At 39.7% G+C, this 22798-nt stretch overlaps 1 protein-coding gene across 1 annotated transcript in view; it reads right to left on the reverse strand.

The window, feature by feature from the left end:
• Nucleotides 1-22798, reverse strand: part of COL7A1 (collagen type VII alpha 1 chain) — a 135570-nt gene that overhangs the window by 67597 nt on the left and 45175 nt on the right. The window contains exons 31-54 of the mRNA XM_067464786.1: nt 22500-22535; nt 20542-20568; nt 20387-20431; nt 18656-18748; nt 16691-16762; nt 16181-16216; nt 16043-16096; nt 15126-15194; nt 13531-13644; nt 12219-12245; nt 10387-10440; nt 8945-9007; nt 8642-8701; nt 8355-8390; nt 6487-6531; nt 5150-5185; nt 4505-4549; nt 3954-3989; nt 2952-2987; nt 2647-2679; nt 2320-2391; nt 1795-1854; nt 1360-1395; nt 110-190 (exon numbers count right to left, since the gene is read on the reverse strand). Of these exons, the coding sequence (XP_067320887.1) occupies nt 110-190; nt 1360-1395; nt 1795-1854; nt 2320-2391; nt 2647-2679; nt 2952-2987; nt 3954-3989; nt 4505-4549; nt 5150-5185; nt 6487-6531; nt 8355-8390; nt 8642-8701; nt 8945-9007; nt 10387-10440; nt 12219-12245; nt 13531-13644; nt 15126-15194; nt 16043-16096; nt 16181-16216; nt 16691-16762; nt 18656-18748; nt 20387-20431; nt 20542-20568; nt 22500-22535 (1266 nt within the window). The remainder of the gene's footprint in view (nt 1-109; nt 191-1359; nt 1396-1794; nt 1855-2319; nt 2392-2646; nt 2680-2951; nt 2988-3953; nt 3990-4504; nt 4550-5149; nt 5186-6486; nt 6532-8354; nt 8391-8641; nt 8702-8944; nt 9008-10386; nt 10441-12218; nt 12246-13530; nt 13645-15125; nt 15195-16042; nt 16097-16180; nt 16217-16690; nt 16763-18655; nt 18749-20386; nt 20432-20541; nt 20569-22499; nt 22536-22798) is intronic.

Genomic DNA, 22798 nt, shown 5'->3' on the forward strand with positions numbered 1-22798 from the left:
ATAAAATGAATTTAATGTCCTAAATTTCATTAAATTAATGATTAGGTTTGGTGTGCAAAAATTAATTATGGACTAGAATCATGAGGATAGTCCTTCCCCTCTCACTCACATCTTTTCCTCGTGGGCCAGTCTGTCCTGTAGGGCCCGGTCTTCCTGGCTCTCCCCTCTCCCCGGGGTCTCCTGGGTCACCCTAAGGAAGAGAAATATATTCCAATGGAAAGTCAATATTGTCAGTTCGAAAACACCCTAGGAGACAAAAACTACTTGTTTACAGTCTTCTACTAATCACCTGTACCCAAGCTGTTGAGAACCACTGCCAGAAATGACATGTCATGTAAATGACAGTTATGGATGGGACGTTTGGGATCACATTCAGGCTCAACTATGATGTTTATTGGCTGATCTTTGACCATCATTATCTTTCAACACAGCACTATCTTCTCATAAAAGAAGATAAGATAATACACTTTTCTGCATTCCCACCCCCCCTTTTTTTTCTGGAAGATCATAATTGTATCCCATGTGTCTGAACCTGAACCTTTTCTACTTGATCTAATGCCTTGGCTCATAGCTGGATTAAATATGAAACATATATTTTATGAGTGAGTAGCCTGCAGTCTTTATTTCTTATATTTCTTGAAGTTTATGATTGTATTTCTTTCTATCCATCTATCTTATTGTACTTTTTGTAATTCATAATACACTTTTTAAAAAAATTATGTGCAAGCAAGTTTTCTATAGCATACTTGAAATCAAACCCATACTATATCACATTCTTGTAATATTAACCATACAGTATCACATAATATGACACCCAAGCAAACCCCATCTACGAAACTAGGACCCCAACAACATCCTTTCATTCTAAATGGTTCCGGCCCAGTTTACCTGTCTGATTGTATCTCTCTCTATGAGAAGGCAAGAAGATTAAGAACTTCTGGGGAGGCCCTGCTCTCAATCATGCCTCCTTTGCAGGTGTCGTTTGTTGGGATGAGAGAAAGTGGTGGCCCTTCAGCTATGAAACTCCCTCTTAAGTGAAATTTGATTGGGTCCTCCCTCCTGTCCTTTAGGAAAAGGCTAAAAATGTGGATGTTTGATCAAGCATTCAGTGAGTAATCTATCACTACAATAAGGAAAGATGACATAGTGGAACGACAAACCGGAATGGCCGTGGACTACGATATAGGATTGTGTGATTTCAAATAATTTGTTTTAAGGTTTTATATGTTTTAATTGATTGTTTTAATGTTTATGTTTTTATTGTGTGTTTTTGGCATCTAATTTTTGCCTACATGTAAGCTGCCCTGAGGTATAAATACAGTAAGTAAATAAATAAATAATTCTATCTGCAGCACTTACCTTTGGGCCAGCTTTGCCAGTTAGTCCAACAATGCCCTGGTTGTTAAGAAGAGATAGACTCTATTACAGTTTTGCATCAGGAAAACAAAACACTCATAGACGTGAAGTAGCTTCATGAAAAAAGTAAAGGATCCTAGCTATCCATGGGCTGGAATGAGCCAACTTCCTACATGTCAGCATTTAGGATGATGCTAAGATTTGCTTCACATCGGTAAGCTCTGATGCTGCCCATGATGACTTTGCTAGAGCTGTGGGCCAGAATACTATATTCTTGCCAGTTCACTAGGTTAAAACTCTATTGGGAAAGGTTACCACTACACAGCAGAGACAGAGCCAGTCCCTCCCCCTCAAGGAAAATGGGGAGATCAACATAATCTTCAGGGTACACATCTAGCCACTTGGCTGCAGTCAGGAAACAAGAAAAAAAATCCTTACCCTGTCTCCTTGTTCTCCTTTTGGACCAGGTGGACCAGGTGCACTGAGTCCTGGAAGTCCCTAAAAAAGACCAACAAAGGATTTAATGACCATTTTGCAGATAAAATCGCTTAAGAGTCGACCTAGATGCCAACATTTGAGCAGAAGTCAGTAATGAATGTCCAGCAACTCTGTGAGTGGGATAACATTGGATCCTTTTCAATGGATGAATACTGTTAATGTGGGCCTTTCTTGGCTTGTCATCCAGAGAGGAGATGTAATTTCAAATACAACACATTATTAATGCATATCTCAGGGAGGAGAATTTTCCATCCTGTTTAAAAGAAGAGTGCTTAGACCACTGTTGAAAAAGCACTTCTAGGATCCTAATAATTACAAACCAGTGCCTAAGCAACTGTCCCAAAAGCTGCAGAAGCAACATCTCAGTTTGTACTAAAAACCAGAAAGAAACAAGTTTTGCATGTTACATCTTCACAATCAGTGCTGAGGCATTTGTTGATAGTCTTGATTTGCAAAGGCACTCACGCGTTCTCCTTTGTTTCCAGTGTCCCCTCTTGGCCCAGGTGGCCCCTCTGGTCCTTCAGAGCCCCTTTCCCCCTGAGAAGGAGAACAAGACCACAGCTTCAGTACTCCAACATCCTTGGTTCCTATTAATACAAGGTAAGTATCGCTGCTTCTGGGGTGCTACAAAAATACAGACATGAATCCACTAGAAAAAGGAGAACCAGAATGGGATTGGGATCATTCAATCAAGGAATTTCTCTTACGCAAATAATCACCATATGTGGACATTATTATACTATCTGTTCCATCAAATCCCTACTTGGGACAGATTTGTCGCCATGCAATTACCTTGTCTCCTTTGATTCCTGAAAGACTGGTAGCCTAGAAGAGACACATTTGAAAAAGCTGCTTAGACCTTTTCTGTTCATACACTGATATTATTGCCTTGTGAAATAAATAATAATATGCATGATTACAGCTGTATGGAAACACAAGTGATATCAGGGTCTCCCCAGTTCAGCATGGAGAGAATAAGAGGATGATGGTGGTGAAAGTGATGGGGCAACAAACTTTGGACAGTTATCCAGTCATGCAACCATCAGTGTGCCTCTCTGGTAGTTCTTTCTGTGCTGGCTTGGCTAAGAGATACTTACTGGTTTACCAGGTACTCCAGGCTCTCCTTGCTCTCCCTGTAGAAAGAAGTGACACAAGAAGAAGGCTCAGAGACTCCAACGAAACCACAGAAGAATAACCACAGACTTCATTAGCTTACCTACTATCAGATTACATAGCAATTTTAGAGTCCCTCCCTCACTAATAGGATCAGGACCCTAGCTAACGGATAGGGGCTAAATAAATGAAGCTGTCGGTGAAGCTATAATTTAACTCATGGTCTCAGAAGTTGTTACTGGAATAAGGACGCAACTCACTTTTGGATTTTAAAAGAGGAACGAGCTACTGCTTTTAGCTTTGTCAGCCTTTTTTGACTGGCATGACTGACTGGCATGACTGGCATAACCATTCTGAATCCTGTGGGCCAAAGCAGCACCATTTGAAGCTCATGAAGCATAATTCAACAGCTAACTGTGACAGCTTGGCACTGTGACAGCTTGGCAAACCACAAATGATATAGGCCAGCTGAAAACAATGATGAATGCCAAACATTATATTCAATTTCACGTAAATAATGTAGTCCTGTGACTAATTGTCCCACAAAATGAAGTATAACACCTAAGTTTTCTCAAAGTTATATTGTAAGCAGTCTTAAGTTCTATATTGGGAGAGAGGTTGGAAATTATGTAGAACTGGAAATCATGTTTCACAATTTCCTCCTCAGTACACTTTCCAGTCTAGAAATCCAGATTGAGAAACCAAGATTTGCCAACTCTAGGGATGTCCTATGGAATAGTGGCATTTTCAGTACATGCCAATGTACCGTGAACGTGAGAATTTTCATAATGATCTGCTGTCAGTCCACTTGAGTTCACAGCAATTAGAGCTGTACATGAGTGATAATGCTGTTGGAATTAGTTAGAAACAGACACATCACTGTCAGACAATTTTCATAAATAAAGGGCTGGTCCCATTCTCAGTTTCCTTCAGCATCAAAATTCAGACTATGCATATATATGTGGTATATATTAAAGAGTCCTTACCCTTTCCCCTCGAGGCCCAGGTGGTCCTGGCAAGGCCTGTTCAAAAAATCAAAGGCAGACAAAGGGCAGGTATAAATGAAATACAATGGGCAAGAAAACAAACAAGTATATGATTGGAATCTGAGGTGGGAAGAAGAGGCTCACAGAGAAACCCACCAACTAGGTCATCTCCCATGTCCCACTTATTCATTTCAAATAATGCTCTGTCCAAAATATTTTGTAGCTGCTGAGTGGAGACCTTCTTTCCAGATTCAAGTCCATACCAAATATAGAGTTACTTCCCACCTTTAGTATGGCATATAAATATCAAACCAAACTAATGACATAGCAACTGTAAAATGTTATGACAGTAGACTTACTCATTTTCTGAATATTTTAAATATTATTTGGCTCACAAAAATCCTCTGGGCTGTTCAAATTAAAAGAAGTGGGTAGGTTGTTCCCAACCAGTAAACATGCTGTCTATAAAGATCTTGCAGAGTTGCAGTTCGCTCTTATTTAGCTTTTTGGGCATCACCACATATTTGACCGAAGTGAAATTCCACACTCACATCTCTGCCTGCTGGACCAGTGCGACCTGCAGGTCCTTGTTCTCCCTAGAACAAAAAGAAAAATTACAAGTTTAGCAGGACCAAGAAGAGTGTCTGGGTATGAACATATACACTACTGAGAGCTAAGAATTGAACCACATCCCAGATAACTCCTTTTTATCTGTTGCCAAGGATACTACACATAGGTTTTTTTAAAAAAATTACCACCAAAATTAGCCCATTACACACACACACACACAAATTTCCATTACAGTAAACTTCTATGTTCTCAGAAAATGAAATAAGCCATCGCTTTTTCATCCAAGAAAGTATTGCTAGGTATAATCTGATGCCTGCCAATACCCACCAGCAAATCACCAAGTTTCATAGCCACAATGCATGGTCAGAGTTTGGGGTTTTGCTCCACTTACCTCAATAAGTAGTGGAGAAATTGAAAGGTTGAATAGTTCTGCAGCATAAGATTTGACCCTAATATGTATGGGTTAGTTATGGATATTGATTTAATAAGTGTTTGAACCCACATCTCCTTGGTCCAAATCCAACACTTTATCAACTACACCAAATTTCTCTCTCAGGGAGGCCTGCTCTTGGTTCATAGTCCAGTTAGCCTTTAGATATAACTGGTTTAGGCTGATACGAACGTACCTTCTCTCCTTCAGGTCCAGGTGATCCACGCTCTCCCTACATGGAAAACGAAAAAATGCATTATGTTCTAAATATTTTTCTCCTGACCCAAGCCAATATCTATTTATATTTGGGAAATATTTTCCATAAGAACCAAGAAATGTTATATATTTTGTTTTCACTTAGAAACACAAGAGAAACAGCATAAAACTGAGCATGTTTCTGGTTAAGAAGAATATTCAACTCAAGTCTAAGTCTCTACACATTGAAAATGAATCAGAGGATTGAACATAAATAATGTAACAGAACAGTCTTTCCCACAACAAGAAGCATATTGCTTCTGGGGTCGTGGAAGCTATAGTCTAACACCTTAGGAGGAGAGCAAGCTGGGAAAGGCTGTGTCAGGGATGTCTATAAACTAAACTCCTTACAGAAAACACTTACCGTTTTACTCACATGCCACCAGTACATCTTTCCTGTTTTGGAAAAATAACTGTGACTGCCCATGAAAAAGTATTGCCAGGACTATTTACTGGAGCCAGATCTATTATCTCTTGATCCAGCTACTGCTCACTTATTTCAGGTTCCTTATCATCATTTACAAAACCATAATATTAAACTTGGTTTAAAAGAAAATGATAAAATTATAAATTTCAAATACAGAGAACTTCTGTGAATGTGGAAAATCTGTGAATATCTGCAGGATCATCTCAGGGGTGGCAAGGGACTAGGGAGGGGAGATGGGGTGCCACCACCCTTTCTGTGGTCCTCAGGGGGTTGCTTACTCTTCCTACCTCTTTCATCACCCACCCTTCTTGCCCCTCTCTCCTGCAACCAGAGTGCAAAGGTAGAAACTGCTGGCTGTTGAGGTTCCTTCCTGGTTTCAAAGGCACTAAGGGAGGATACATATATGTGAAAAGGGCACTGCAAATCATATACGCCATGAAGACTGCAGTCATATCATGCCATTTGAAGGAGCCCCTAGTGGCACAATGGGTTAAACCTTATACAGACAGCCAATTCTCTCACACCAGAAGCGACTTGCCATTTCTCAAGTCGCTTCTCACACAAACACACACAAACACAAACACACACACACACACACACACACACACAAATCCATTTGAAAGGAGATTCATCATTCAGTTCTCAAGTGCTACATATTAAGTGATAAGACATCAAGTAATGTAGTATACAGATAGTTGAAACAGTTGATGACTAAATAATTGATGACCTGGCCCAAGCAAGTGGACTGTTATACTTTCTGTCTCTCACAACAACAAATAAATGAAGGGTGGATCAACAAGACTTTGCCTTTGACCTGTTTGATATAAGTGTCTCTTCTTGTCAGTCCTCACCTTCTCTCCTGATGGCCCAACTTCACCAGGCTGCCCACGGTCTCCCTGTCACACAAAGAACAGATGTGTTAGAATCGTGATTCGTCAGGGTATAAAGATATAAGGATAGAAGGGAAGCGCCGTCACAAAGAAGCTAAAGAACTTCTAATCTCTACCAATGAACAATGGGATTGAGTTAGGATTCTCAGTAAAGGGGAATAATCCCTTATATATCAAGGGGCAAGGCTGGGTCTTCTGTAGATGTTTTTTTCCAAAATGGATAGTAGCAAACAGGAATATCCAATTAATACATTTGCCCTTTGTAGATAGGTAAGACATTTGCAAGAACAGGATAGCACTGTGTAACACTTCTGAGTAACACAGAATTAGTGGCATATGAACAATCGTTCTTACTTTAAAAATAACATATAATCCCACTTTTCTTTCTCCTTTTAGAGAGAATCACAAGACCTGAGTGAAAACGGACATGGGGCAGAAGGACGGGGTAAAGAACTGGGGCTCCAAAAGAGTGCCTGGTGCCTACAGTTATTTATTCCTGTCCTCTCCACATTTGTGGAAGCAGGAAAAACGGGGTTCATCTTAATTTTAAAAATTCCTAGATTTTATAGGTAAGATATTTTACAGAGGAGAGGAAGTTGGAAGAACTTAGGGCCCTTCCACATAGACATATAACCCAGAATATCAAGGCAGAATGACTCACAATATCTGCTTTGAACTGGAATATCTGAGTCCACACTGTCATATATCCCTGTTCAAAGCAGATAATGTGGGATTTTATTCAGCTGTGTGAAAGGGGCCTGAGATGAAAGTCTCTGGGCAATAAAGTAGGCATGGATGAAGTTTAGTAACTCTACAGGTGAGAAATTGTTTCTTAAGTTTGTGCTTAGCTACAAAGTGGTGGACTGGATGATGGCTGTAGTCTCATTATCTGTTATATGGTTAGTTATGCAGCAATGCTGGATAACTATGGAAAGGCAAAAGGCAGTGGCTGTTCTCTCCTCTGAATTACTGTTCTTACTCATTGCTCACTCTCCTTGCTCATTGATGCCCCTTCTACACTGCCATATAATCCAGATTATCAAAGCAGAAAATCCACATTATCTACTTTGAATTGGATTATATGAGTCTACACTGCCATATAATTCAGTTCAAATGGCAGTGCATAATGGGGATAAAGCTCCCCACTGGTTTCCAGGTTCTTACAATTTCCTTAAGACCACGTCTGCTAAAGGGGACTGTGTTCCATGGTGCTCAAAAAGGCTACAAAACACTTTCCCATTACAATCAAGTCTTGAAACAACTGAGAATTGTATGCATGGCATCCAGGGGCCACTAAGCTTTTAAAATTATTACAGTCCTACAAATAAGAATGGATCAACTTGCAACTTCTACTCTCATAATCACATTCCTGTTAAACCCCATAATCTTTCATGATGTATGCATCCGTGAGTGAGTGAGTGAAAGACAGATATATAGAGAGAATCAATGAATAGATCTGAAACAGGGCACCTGATCTATGTATGTAGCCCTGTCCCAAGCTTTAGAGCTCAAGATTCAAACTTAGGCAGGATGTCTATGGAACATTTCAGACTCATCATAAGGACTACGAGCATAGCATCTTTTCCATGCACATAAATCATATGAAGGGAAAATGCCCCGCAAAATACTAGATATTACAAAGGACTGGAAAAACACTCCATCAATTGGCTGCTACATTTTGCGTTTGAGTGGAAAAAAAGAACTGTTCACAAAAGGTACTAAAAAGTTAATATTGAAAATGTTCTGCCATACTAAGGCCATAATTTAGCAGTTTAGTAGTACCCACCTTAGACCTTAGCCCAAAAAACCTACAACAACCCAGTACCTACCTTGCCTCCTTGTTCACCTGGAGGTCCTCTAGGGCCCTAAATACAACAATAAAAACATTGTGTTTTCACTGAGGCTTTTAGTAGAGAATTTTTTTGATATTTCACAGAGATTTGCCAAGAAAAAAAATCAATTGCCAAAAAAACAAAAAACAAAACAAAAAAAAACCCAGAGAAAGACTGTGGGCATTTACTTGCAATGAGAACAAAAATGGCCTAAATTAGTATAGACTTGAAATCCCACTAGGACAAATGAGAGAAGAGTGGGGATTACCTTCTTAAAGACTCACCCGATCTCCTGGGTCTCCAGTACGTCCAGGTGGTCCAGGAAAACCTTCTTCTCCATCCCCCTTTGGGTTTAAAGCAAAGTTAAATTTAAGAATTTAAGTAGAGGGCAGTTAGTCCTGTGACTAAAAGCAGAAGTAAAACCACACTAGTACCTGCAAACACAGGTTAATTTGGTTTCAGATTCCTCTACAAAGCAAAAGCAGAACAGGAAGCTTATACTCTGGGCATGAGGCTTAAATGGGGTATACTTTGGTTTTTGGGATTTATGTTTGTTCTTCAATTGTATGGACAAATCCATGTCTTACCTTGTCACCTTTTGGTCCTGGTGGACCAACTGGTCCTCTGGGCCCAGGATCTCCTGGCACACCCTAGAGATTAAAATAGAGAAAACAGAATTAACACAACATGGAGAGTTTTGGTTCTTTGAAGTTAAATAGATCACCATCATCATCATCATCATCATCATCATCATCATTATCATCATCATCATCATCATCATCGTTTTATTTCTTGCCCGCCTCTCTTCATGGCTCAAGGCGGGTTACAGCATTACTAAAACATAAACAAATCTATCGTCCATCTGCAACACTGATGAGGTACTTCTGCATTCCCCGTATGCTTTTTGCTGCAGTGCTTTGTGGAGTTTTTTTAATGGCCTCATAAATTTTGTTAAATTAGCCTCCCCACACACAGGTGGCACCTAATTTTCCTACTTGACAGATGCAACTGTCTTTCGGGTTGCAAAGGTTGACAACAAGCTACACAATTGGTCAGAATGTCACTCCGACCCAGGCTGGCTTCGAACTCATGACCTTGTGGTCAGAAGTGATCTTAATGCAGCTGCCACTCAGACAGCTGCGCCACAAACAAACACATAATCATTATAAAACACTCCGTTAAATACATATATTAAAACATATTTACATAAAATACACATTAAAATACACAAAACAAAAATTAGGCATACAGTTAAAACTGTACCGGGATTGTGGCGCAGCTGGCTGAGTGTCAGCTGCATTAAAGATCACTCTGACCAAAAGGTCATGAGTTCGAAGCCAGCCCGGGCTGGAGTGGGTGTCCAGCCATTGTGTAGCCCATTGTCGACCTTTGCAACCCGAAAGACAGTTGCATCTGTCAAGTAGGAAAAAAAGGGACCACCTTGTGTGGGAGGCTAAATTTAACTAATTTATGAGGCCATAAAGAAAGAAGACTCCGGGGAATGTGGAATGCGGAAGAACTTCATCGGTGTCGTTGATGGACGATGAAAAGCAGCAGCTCCCCTGGCGGCCAGAAAAAAGTTAAATAGCCTTTGTGTGTTAAATGTTGTTTGTCAAACTGGCATTGAATGTTTGCCATATATGTGTTTACTGTAATCCGCCCTGAGTCCCCTGCGGGGTGAGAAGGGCGGAATATAAGAACTGTAAATAAATAAATAAATAAATAAATAAAACTGTCTGGGTAGGCCTGCTGGAAGAGATAGGTCTTCACTTGTATCTTAAATTCCAACAGCTGATCCAGCTGTCAGGGCTCTACTGGCAGGTCATTCCACAGTTATGGAGAGGCCAATGATAAGGTCCTCTGGGTAGTGGTTGCCAGTCAGGCTTTGGCAAGTTAGAGATCATCTACCATTATTGAATATCTTCTGTAAGAAAATCAGGTGATTTTTCCATAAAGTAATACCATACATATATGCACTCCAATCTCCTGTGCAACTCCCCAGGGAAAGCATGGCAAAGTATGTACTCACTGGGAGGCCTGGTTCTCCTCCGGCTGCAGACCCATCACCTGGTCCAGGAGGGCCCTAAAGAGACAATCATTGTCAACTCTCACCCTGTTCTAAAATCTGACTTGGAAGTATGAACATAGTCATCACAATCAGTAATGTTCATTTCAACCCAATACATGCAGTTTGGAGGCTGACCATTCATCATTGTACTTCATGATGATCATAATTCTGTATATAACAAAGGCAAGGATATCTACACCACTTTTGGACCAGGATGTTAACAAGAGCATTCAAATTGTAATGGATAAAAGGAAGAATTATTTTAGTCCTCATTGCTGCACTGTAGACTATTATAAAATAAAGTAAAAGTTAGTTTGGACCAGATTTGTGAACCTGTGGCAGTGCTGCACTCAGCCCATTGTTGTTAATATCTAGCTCCCTCCCAAGTATCAAACTAATCTTATCTGTAACAAAAGGGATGGGGGGGGGGGGGTACTTCTGCCATAGGGGAAAAACTATATTCACCATGGAATTATAAAAAGAACAGAAATAAGAGAAGAGCTTAGGACTGGAAGAGTCAGCTATGTTATGTAAATGCATGTTTTGATGCACTCCTTAAAAGACAGGAAAAATGGGCAAAACATGAGTGTATATCTATATCTATCTATACCTATGACTTCATGTCAATAAGATGTCCATCCACTAATATTTAGGAATTAATGACAATTAGGGGTTAAAGTGTTAGAACAAATAAACATCTTAAAAAATTATAACCCAAGGAGCCAGAATTTCTTTCTAAAATTGACTTTTAGTCAGTTTTATGATGGACTAAGATGTAACTAAGTGGAAAAATATACCTCATAAACATTCAAGACTGAAATGCACACAACAGTCTATTAATTCCAGGCACAACACAAATAGCAGCGGGGGGCACCAAAACAAGAAAGCAAAATTAAAACTAATACAAAAAAAAAATCAGTAAAAATCCTACAAGTTAGGTTTGTATTCAGCAGTAGGAGCAGAGGTATGAGATACATATAGCAGCAAATAGCAAACGTCTTTGGCAACCAAGAAGCACCTGGCTTTGCATCCTTTTCCATTTATTTTTAATAGCAAACATAAAACTGAGGCAAATAATTGTAAAGAAGAATTAGATTTCAATGCTTATTATATTCAACTGATTTATTATTATACAAGACACTTTGAAAACCATAGGAAGACACAAAGCAAAGTAATTAAAGGACTGTAAATCACATGTGGACCATGCAAGAAGTTAGTGCCTCATACTGTCCTATGAGCCCATTGAGCAGCCCAAGGTTAGTCACCCGGGGTTCTGGGAAAACACTATGATAATGCCACTGATGTTCATAACCAGGGCCAAGCAGAGGGATAACTGAGATGTGCTTTCATTTTCTACTGGTGCCCTAGAGGGTGTTTTTTTAAAACACCTTTCTGGCAGCACACTCAGCACAGATTCACAGTCACAGCCAGAAGCCAAATAAATGTATAAGTATAATGTAAGACTGCAAATGCAACCTCATTTACAACTGTTCACACTTTACAATGTAAATGGTTTATATTAAACATGTTAGCTGAATCTGTAAAAATGGACAACAATATTGCTCAGTTCTATACACTTAGTGATTAGTGATTTGTAAAACTGCGCTACAATTTATGTCCCTCTAGACTGACAGACAGAGTATCTTCTGTATCTGCACAAGGATAGGGAGGAGATTGCCTTTAGATCTCCCCACACCTCACAAATCGGGTGTTGGACAACCAGTGATTGATCTCTCAGGTTGAAATGTGTTATGAGAAAAGACAACAGTCAAGGAAAAAGAAGGATCACTTACTCGTTCACCTCGCTCGCCCTTATCGCCCTGTAAGAAGAATTACCCACATGTCAACAAATGTTTCTACTTAGTATGTTGAAATGCTCCTGCTGTTAAACACAAATAAATAAGCATTTATAGGAGTGAAATACATATGCATGCACACATTCATGTGCACATACACACACACCTCACAGAAAGGGAGAGACAAGGCAACTGTTGGGCCAAATAATCATAGACAACACTGGAGGTACAGGGCTTACAGTGAACACAGGGATATTTTATTATTTATATATTTACTATATTTCAACCTTGCTCTTCTCACTCAGAAGGGGACAGAGCAGCTTACAGTTATGGCAAAATTCAGTGGCACATTACAAATACAAGTACACAACACGTTGAGCAATAAAAACAGATAAAACAAATACAATTAAAACAGAATTAAAATATAGTGCGTAGTCCCATAGTCATTGTTTGTGCTGCTACATTTAAGTCACATTCCAAATTGCACTACTTCACAAATACTTGGTTCCAAAGCCAGGTCTTTAACTTTTTCCCAAAGACCAGGAGGGAGGGGGGCAGTCACTGGGGAGGGAGTTCAATAGCCAAGGGGCCATCACTGAGAAGGCCCTGTCTCTCATCCCCAAAGGGGGCGAGACCAAGAGCAGGGCCTCCACAGCAGATCTTAGCGCTCTAACTGGTTCATAGAGGAAGATATGTTTGGACAGGTAACTTGGACCAGAACTGTTTAGGGCTTTATAGGCTAATGCCAGCATATTGAATTGTGCTTGGTGGCAAACTGGCAGCCAGTGGAGCTGATGTAGTGGGGTGGGGTGGGGGAGGCATACAACTAAGGCATACCTCTAGGGCTTATGTCTTTAAAAAACTATACTATTAGAGACATGTCGGGGGTGTGTGTGTGTGTGTTGGGGTATATCTCTTATAGTGCTTACTGTTTTACGGCTATTTCTAAATCATATTGCCACTCGCATTCTTTCCTTGTCTGGCTAACCTCACATATCTTTTTAGTGATATGGGTATGATAAAAGAAATAATATATGTTCCTAGAAGAAATATCATTGCAAGAAGGAGGAAGGTGACAAATTAGTGGCAAGGCCCATTATACAGGGCTAGGGCAGTCTGCTGGGAAAGGAATATTTGTGTACTTGGAAGCATGTGAGAAAGGGTCTGTGTGCATATGTATGTACACGAACACAGATACTGCTGTAAAGCTTACGTATAAACTCAGCAGAGGACAAAAAGAAAAAAAAACATATATGAAGTGTTTGATAAAAGACATTTCAAACATACAATCTTGCAATGGAGAACATACCTTGACAAACTCGCCAGGAGGTCCTCTTGCCCCAGAGGGTCCCACAGGTCCAGGGGGGCCAGGATCACCAAATGGTCCCCTAGGCCCTGGATTTCCAGGAGGTCCAGGGTTTCCCTTGATACAGACAGAAAGGTATTATCTGATTGAAAGGGGACACACTCCAGCAGATGCCCTCAAGAACTCAATGAGCCCTCTTAGTCAGCAGTGTATAAATTACACAGTTAGGGACTAAAATGCACACACATCTACACAGAAATAAATATCCCGGGTTTACTATTAAATAACATCCACATCTATTTCTGTTTTATTGACTATTCTAAAGTCTTTGACTGTGTGGATCATAATAAATTATGGCAAGTTCTTGGTGGTATGGGGATACCAAGCCACCTTGTCTCTCTCCTGAGGAATCTGTATAAGGACCAAGTAGCAACAGTAAGAATTGACCATGGAACAACAGACTGGTTCAAGATTGGGAAAGGCAGGGTTATATACTCTCACCCAACCTATTCAACTTGTATGCAGAACACATCGTGCGATGTGCGGGGCTTGATGAATGCAAGGCTGGGGTTAAAATTGCTGAAAGAAACATTAATAACCTTAGATATGCAGATGATTCAACTTTGATGGCCAAAAGCGAGGAGGAGCTGAGGAGCCTTCTAATCAAGGTGAAAGAAGAAAGTGCAAAAGCTGGGTTGCAGTTAAACATAAAAAACCCAAGATTATGGCAACTGGTTTGATTGATAACTGGCAAATAGAGGGAGAAAATGTGGAGGCCGTGAAAGACTATTTATTTCTAGTTGCAAAGATTACTGCAGACACAGACTGCATCCAGGAAATCAGAAGACGCTTACTTCTTGGGAGGAGAGCAATGTCCAATCTCAATAAAATAGTGAAGAGTAGAGACATCACACTGGCAACAAAGATCCACATAGTCAAAGCAATGGTTTCCCTGTAGTAACCTATGGATGTGAGAGCTGGACCTTAGGGAAGGCTGAGCGAAAGAAGATAGATGCTTTTGAACTGTGGTGTTGGAGGAAAGTTCTGAGAGTGCCTTGGACCGCCAGAATATCCAACCAGTCTATACTTCAGGAAATAAAGCCCAACTGCTCATTGGAGGGAAGGATAGTAGAGGCAAAGATGAAGTACTTTGGCCACATCATGAGAAGAAAGGAAAGCTTAGAGAAGACAATGATGCAGGGAAAAAGGAAGAGGGGCCAACAAAGGGAAAGATGGATGGATGGTATCGTTGAAGTGACTGGCTTGACTCTGAAGGAGTTCGGGGAGGTGACGGCCAACAGGACGCTCTGGCGTGGGATGGTCCATGAGATCACGAAGAGTTGGAAGGGACTGAATGAATGAACAACAACATCCACAAGTCTGGAATCAATGTTTCTGAGAGGACAAGATATGCTAAAGAGTTGTATAGTGTTACAATTGGGAGACCATATGTGGCAGTTAGTACAAAGCTTGAAGCATACATGAGTCAGACTATACACAGTACAACCATTGTGGCCCTCCTATAAGGCTCCTCCCTCTTTCAATCTTCTCCCCCCCCCCCCCTACTATTAGTTTATGAACTACAGGATGCGACTTACTGGGTTGCCAGGCTCTCCCTTCCGGCCAGGAATCCCATCTCCTCCACCAACAATCTCTCCAGGATCCCCCTGCCCAGAACAAAAGGCTCAACGTCACTTGACAGTTCAGGGACTGAATGGGAAGCTGCCTCATTGTCTTTGGATAGAAGCACAGCTATATATTCCACAGAAAATGTTAAACAAAAGCACAGAACAGAAAGTGCAGCATAATAATGTCTTAAATACCACCAAATAAAGCCAATAAAATGGTGATCCAGAATCAATCTGGATTTTGAAGTGCTTTAAGAATTCACAGGTGCCAAGTGTCAGCGTCATATTGGCCCATTCAGCCTACTCAAGGTCAAAGGCCTGTCTGAACATCCATGTTAAACAGGAGATCACTCTCACAATGGATTTTGGCCATCACTTCCTATATCCAGCTAAATGCTGCTATTTGAGTTCTGGGTAAAGACAATAAAATATTCTTCCATGCACCTGTGGATGACATGACCATTCCTCAGGTCTTGTAATCCAAACAGCAGATTGCCCAAGGGAAAGGAAGTGAAGACTGTGCCTTGTCTTTGATTCTCTCCAAACTGGCTCTGTGTCATTTACTGTATGAAAAATGGACTGTTCACTATTTTGATTCATTTTCCAAGGACAATGGCTAGGGCCAAACATGAAGTTTTGGGTTAAAGTGGGCATAGTTTCCCCTGTCCAATACTGCAATTCACACCAGCATCTTTGGCATGGTAGTATCACCTGAAGTGGTGCTTGGCACTATGAGGCACATTTTAATCAGTTCTTAAAAATCAGTCTAACTGTGGGAAACATTGTTCTGGGCACAGAATTTCATTGCCACCACCATCAGAATTTTGCTTTCCTATCTCAACTTCTCAATGGCCATTCAAAGCTAAATAAAAAATCTATCCACTTACCGGCTCACCCTTCTCTCCCCTTGGACCAATTGGGCCAATTAATCCACGCTCTCCCTAGAAGACAAATTTAAGAATGAATAAGATCTAATCTCCTTAGCTGGCAGTCAAGGAACTATAGGGGTAATTCCTTTTACTTACCTGGATTCCTCTGAGACCAGGAAGGCCAGGGTCACCCTGTAGGAAAACACGTTAAGACAATAATTGGCATTGTTTTGTTTTTATTTTTCAGTTCGGATGAAAATCACAATATTTAGAGAATAGTATGAGGAAATAAAGCCCTAAATGTGTCAGAGTAGGTTAGGATGGTAAGACTATGGATGTAGTTAGTACACGATTCAAGGTGCGGTTAGCAAATTTAGCTAGGAAGACACCTTCTTTGTTCTGAGTTCAACTCTGGGCCCTTCCAGAAAGGCCCCATATCCCAGGATCTGATCCCAGGTTTTCTGCTTTAAAATTGATTATATGAGTCCGCACTGCCAGATAATCTGGGATAAACAGAAAACCTGGGATCAGATCATGGGATCAAGGGCCTGTCTGAAAGGGCCCTAACAGATATAGTTGAATAATATAATACAGTACATCATAGTGGGAGATAGCAATGCTTATGTGTGCAACTATAGGTAGCAAGGTAATAAAGGTGCTAATTACAGGTTGCCCAGGAGGACCAGGAGGACCAGTTCGGCCAGGATTCCCTGGTAAGCCATTTGCTCCTGGTAATCCCTGAAAGAAAAGGAAGAAATTCAGAACACTCTTTGGGAAGATGCATTTAACATTGAAGAACTGTAAAAGCATATACATAATTAATCAAATATGCTAGAGCAGAAGTAGCATTATTTTGTGTGAAGCACAAACTAGGGGAGGATCATCAACATGTCATGACAGAGATCTCTGCCTGCTCATGCGATCCCTGCCTCTCCCAGTAGCGGTGAGATTTAATCTACTACTGGATGCCTACTGACATCAATGTGGAAGTTGATCATCCTTCACTTATGAAAGCCCTTGGAAGAGTCTTTGACCAACTCTTTCTTGACAAAGAATCTGCTCCTTGACTAATTGTATGACTATTACCTCCATAGATTACTGAGTAACAAGTAGAGAATCAGGATTTTCACAGAGATCGTTCACACATATTTTTTTACTTGAATATTGTGATTCATTATTTCACACATGGACTAATCATCACAAAAATAATCAGCGCTGCTTTCTTGTAACCCACTGTCAGCTCAAAAATGTATTACTTTTAGTGGATACATTTAACAAGTTTGGCTAAGAGTCATAAAGAGCTGAATTAATCAACTAATGAGATCAGGTGATGTATTTGTATGAATGAATCCACATTCAAAGGCCTCCTTAATTTGGATTTGGCAGTGTGATAGGACTGCTATGCTGGAGCAAGTTCAGAGGGTATAAACTGGCTTCAGGCTTTCAGTGATGTGACAGCTTCTTTGAGTGAGCAGTCAGGATACTACACGTAGAACCTGATCTATTCTAGGTCAAGAAGAGGCCTTTTCCCCAACCAATGCTTAGGGAGCCAGCAAATGGCAGATTTGGTCCCTATCCCCAAAGAAGTGGAGCATACTTTTCAAAAAAAATTAAACTAGAAAATAAAAATAATAATAATGGGAGTCTCCCAAAGTGGTTCTCAGGCTGTACTTTGCTTGCCTCTAGCTTCAATTGAGACAGTATCTTCTTACATGATGGATTTTGTTTTGTTTTGATTGAGTCTTATTTGAAACTCAAAATCATATGATATAGACATGGGCTTCCTATCTCATGGGCTTCCTACAATAAATGGGCTTCCTCACATGGGATTCCTACAATGAATAATTTGCTTATGGGACAATTAAATATTCCACATAGGTAAAAGCTGACATTTAGTCACTCGTTTTGGGAGAAAATGTAGTTATTTGCAAGCATGATGGCAGGAAACTACAAATGACAGCTTCAAAATGTAATCTATTTCTTTATCAGTGACTTAGCCTCAGGTAGAAGAGGTAAGTCACATATTCCAGAAAAAAACTTGGAGCTTGCAATGTCTCCTTTTTTTTTAAGGAACTTGATTTCATCACTAAATATACTGTAGTTATATTGTCTCAACTTATGGCAATTTTATGAAGAACGTATCTCGTGAAGAACAGCCCTGCTCAGGCCTTGCAAATTCAGGGCAGTGGCTTCCTTGATTGAATCAGTCCACTGGTCATGTGGTCTTCCTTTTTTTCTGTAACATTCTGCTTTGTTTTTTTCAATGAGCCATGTCTTCTTATGACATATATAAAATATGATAGCTTCAGTTTCTTCATTTAGGCTTTCAAACAGAATGAAAGCATCTTTCTATATAGCTATGTTAAATGAGTACTTGGTTTTCTAAAGGAATCTTCCCCAAGCTAGTACCTGCATTTGCTTTACAATACAGGTCCCAACATCCTTGGCCACTGACATAATGACTAGAGAAACTGGGAGATCTAGTTTAAAAAAATCATAATGTCTATGATGTAAAACCTAAATAAGTAACTGTAGAAGAGCAGAGATGCATCTCAGTGAAGCTCTGTGAAACCCAATGCTTGCTTTTCTCCTTAATAATTCAAGAGTTCATGAGATGCTGGGAGTACTCACCCTTTCTCCCTTCTCAGCTCGCCCATCAGTGAGCTCTCCAGGAGGCCCACGAGGTCCGACTGGGCCTGGAGGACCGGGGAGTCCATTGCGTCCCTAAACAAATTAAGAAAAATGTATTGGTGCATTTATTGTTTAGTACCAGAATCAAAGGCAAAGGCACTTTTATAGTCATTACATCCACATCGCTCCTAAGTAATATAACCTCTGAAAAAGTAAAAAAAAAGATATATAGCAAATTAAAAAAAGAAATAGGGAAAAAATACATGAACACGCCCCCAAAATTTTAAAACTAAAGTTTAAGTTAAAACTGGAATACTATTTACTAAACCTAACAGACTTTGAGATAGGCAAAAATAGAGATAAAATATACTTTTATTTAGCTTCCGCAGCAAGAACACTATTAGTGCAGAAATGGCGTGAGAAAGAATTCCGGACAATTGACTCATGGTTTACAAAACTTATAGACTACATGGACATGGACTCCCTAACATTCCTGCTTCAAGACCAGATGGAAAGACAAAAAACAGATCGGACACTGCTGAAATAGTATCTCCAGACAATGAAAATTATCAATTTTGTACAGAGAGAGTAGGACTGACAGGAGACCCATTAAAAAGAAGGCGAAGAAGGAAAAAAGAAAAAGGGGAAAAAATCAAATTAAACAAATAGATAAATAACCAGTTCGTATTTTAATAGAGAAAAAAATGGTGAGAGCTGTGAGCAAGTTCAGAAGAAGAAGAAGAAGAAAAGAAAAGAGGAAAAAGGAAATTAAACTCCCCGTGGAAGACACCATTACCCCCAATACTTATGTATCATTTCCACTTCTCTTGTTGGTCCTCCCCCCCCCCCCTTCACCTTCTCTCCTTTACCCAACTCTCTACCCACTCAATCCCAAGTACTTTTAATGTAAGTTATAAAAATCCTTGCAATAAAGATAATTCGAAAAAAGAAATGATGCACGTATGTCCTCACTACATAGAGCATTTGGCAACAAAATTAAAGCTGAGTTCTTAAAGCTTGGGATCTTCACCCATGTGAATCATCTGTGCAGATATACGGAAAGAACTAGTCATCCTTCCATAGCTGATGGAATGGCTGATGAAATTTGAGAACTAGTTGAGATGGACAAACTGATGACGCTAATTAAAGAGCAATGCTTGACCAACCTTAAGAAAGACTGGGACGTATTTATCATTTTTTTAACAGCAAAGACAGGGACAAATTTCAACTATTGGATATATAAATTAGATGAATGTTATGAAAAGAAGAAATGTGGATATATAAAGTTATTTAAATGGAATAGGAAAAACAAAGAGTAAAAATCAACAAGCACCATCTGGAAACAGTGAATCTTGGAAAGAATCCAGTCATTTTTTTGCCACACTGTGTATTATAGGCATTACTGATATTTCTGATAAGGATTTGATAAGTAGTGTTATCATTGGCAATTGTTTGTTTTCTTTAATCCCACTCTATAAAAATCTGAAGCTAGTGAGGGTAATAAATGATCACGTTAATTGTACATTTAGAAACTATTTGCTCTATTTGCCAAAAAAAAAAAAAAGGGGGGGGGAAGGGTTGTTATTGAGAACAGTAGTCTGTCTAAAATACAGAAATCCTGTAAAAGGGCCTGACACAAATTAATATCAAAATAAAAGCCTCAAATCAAACCAATGGGGCTTAACAAGCAAAATAAATTCTATTCCAAGCCATAAGAAGAGTAGACATTACCGGATTTCCAGGAGAGCCAGAAAGCCCCGGGAGTCCTCTCTGCCCCTGCAAAAATGACCAGAGAGATTAATTGTCTTTCCATAGCAAAACTCCAGAATATCCCTGAAAGTAACTCAATGTGAGATCTTTTTCCTTATTAAACTTCCAATACTCACAGGTTCTCCAGGCTCGCCTTTCTCACCCTGCAGGAAAAAAAGAATAATTTGATGACAGCCTGCTTTGTAAGCAGCAAGTTACAGTAAGTATCTTTCTGCATAACCTCGGTTACATCTTTGGAAATTAATCATATTTTTTCTAAGTAAATGTAAAGGTAGTTATGGTTTTACCTTACAGCTACAGAGAATGGCAGCACTGAGCCAACACTCAAATAAAGTTACTGTTGTTCCGCAATGCCCACCAAAGGTCTTATCCTTTAGGAAAGAGCTAGTAAAGCTGCCTATGTGAGGACTGGTGGGGTGTTTTTCTCCAATATGTGGTTTCTTTCTTGGAAACATGCTGCAGGCCAGAGGCCAGAGGCTTGCAAACTGGCATTGTTTCATAGACCACCACTTTTGAGTAACACTGAGTTACAAAACTGTATGAATTACAGGTGGTATCCAAAGCTCCTCTTCATCTTGAATCTTTGCACATATGTCATTCTATGTCAGTTTTAGATCTCTTGCAACAGGTAAGAAAGCCAGCCAGCATGGCAAGGAAGAGCCAGCCCTCTTATAACTCTTCTCATAGCTTTTTATTCAACTTGTTCTTACTTATTGTAGGTTGAACCATCCACTTCTTTTGGAAAGGCACGACATTTTAGATACCATAACTTTTTGGAAAACCAGAATCTCCATAACCTTTTGGAGAAAATGGCATTAACAACTATTTGAAAATCATAACCTTTTGTAAAAGGATGATCTTTCAGAGGAGAGGCAAAAACTCATTTGAGTAAAATCTTCTCTTCAGTGCTATATACACAATGTACTTATGCAAGGCAATTTGGTTTTCAGCTGTTAGACTGATAACCTGATTGTCTCCGACCTGTTAGGAACAGAAATTATGCCAGTGCACAAAATATATCAGTTCTTCAGTGCCCCAAAAATCTACTCTTCCATGTTTCTATATCATGCTCTCAAGAGACAAAAATAAAGTAGACTTCATTAAAAGTAACACATCTAGTTTACTCATAACCTTCATGTATTTAGCATACATGTATATAACTTGTCAATCAAGTTACAGATAGGATTTGAAGTAGTTTCTCTGTGCAGATAACACAGGGCATCTTTCTTACAATCAACAGTAACATGAGTTTGCTCTTACCAGTCCAAAGTCTCATGGCGTCTCTGTGTGCTAAAACGGAGTCTAAGATCTCTGCACTTCCAATGTGAGAGCTTTTTCTCACATTGAAAAAAAAATCTTAGTGGGATCACAGAAGCTAGCCTTCACTCCTACTTTTTATGTGCACTGTAGGCACATCTATTACTACCTGGGATTCAGTGGAAACCTGTCTACATTTTGGATGCTAATGTATCTGTGTAGAGGAATAGGTTATCCTGGGTGATTCAGGCTCCACATTCAGAATGCCATACGTAAAAAATACTCAATATGATTTTCCACATTCCCCAGATGTTCAGATGATGGAAGAAGAGCAAGCGTGACCATAACACTTTCAAGCAATTTATTGACATGCAATATGACATGTGAACTTCTCCAGAATCCAAACTCTAAGGTTCTCTTCCACTGTCTGAAGCATGAATCTAAAATATAAGTTTAATAAAGCTATTAGCAATTTGCCCAGATATTAAATTGATTCAGTTTTTGTTTGTGATGTTGGAACTCACCAAGACATGAAACTTAATCCATTGTGTTGTCATATTCAAATCCTTGAGCATTAAAAGTAGGGAGAAACTTTGACAAGCAAAACCGTTGTCTCTCACAATGGCTTAATCCAACCTTTCTAGTTTGGCACCCACCTTCTGAGTTAAGAATACAGCCTGTATCAGCCCCACTCAGAATGATTTGGGTATAATGGAAGTTTTGGCCAACTACATCTAGAGGGTGGCCTGAGGGAACAACTGTTACTCATTAGGAGGGGAAACGTTTATTACAGCTGAGGTGAATGTCAGTGACTTACCCTTGGACACTGCACTACACATGGCTCTGGTCTAGGCTGAGAAGAAAAGACAAAGAGAACAAAAAGGTCATCATTAAAATAGCTACAGCACTGTTATCCAAAACAGACATTGTGCAATCTGTGCCAAATGGCAATTTATTATGGTGCTTATGTAACTACCAAGTAAGCTAATTGTTTGTGATATTGTGCCAAGAAATGAAGAGAATTTACCACAGGCACATGAATAGAAATCTAATGGAGTCGGAAAGTTCTCCTCACTAGATGTGACAATTGACTTGCCTTTCCACACAGTCATATAT

Source organism: Anolis sagrei, chromosome 2, assembly GCF_037176765.1.
Source record: "Anolis sagrei isolate rAnoSag1 chromosome 2, rAnoSag1.mat, whole genome shotgun sequence".
In the NCBI taxonomy this organism is placed as follows: Eukaryota; Metazoa; Chordata; class Lepidosauria; order Squamata; family Dactyloidae; genus Anolis; species Anolis sagrei.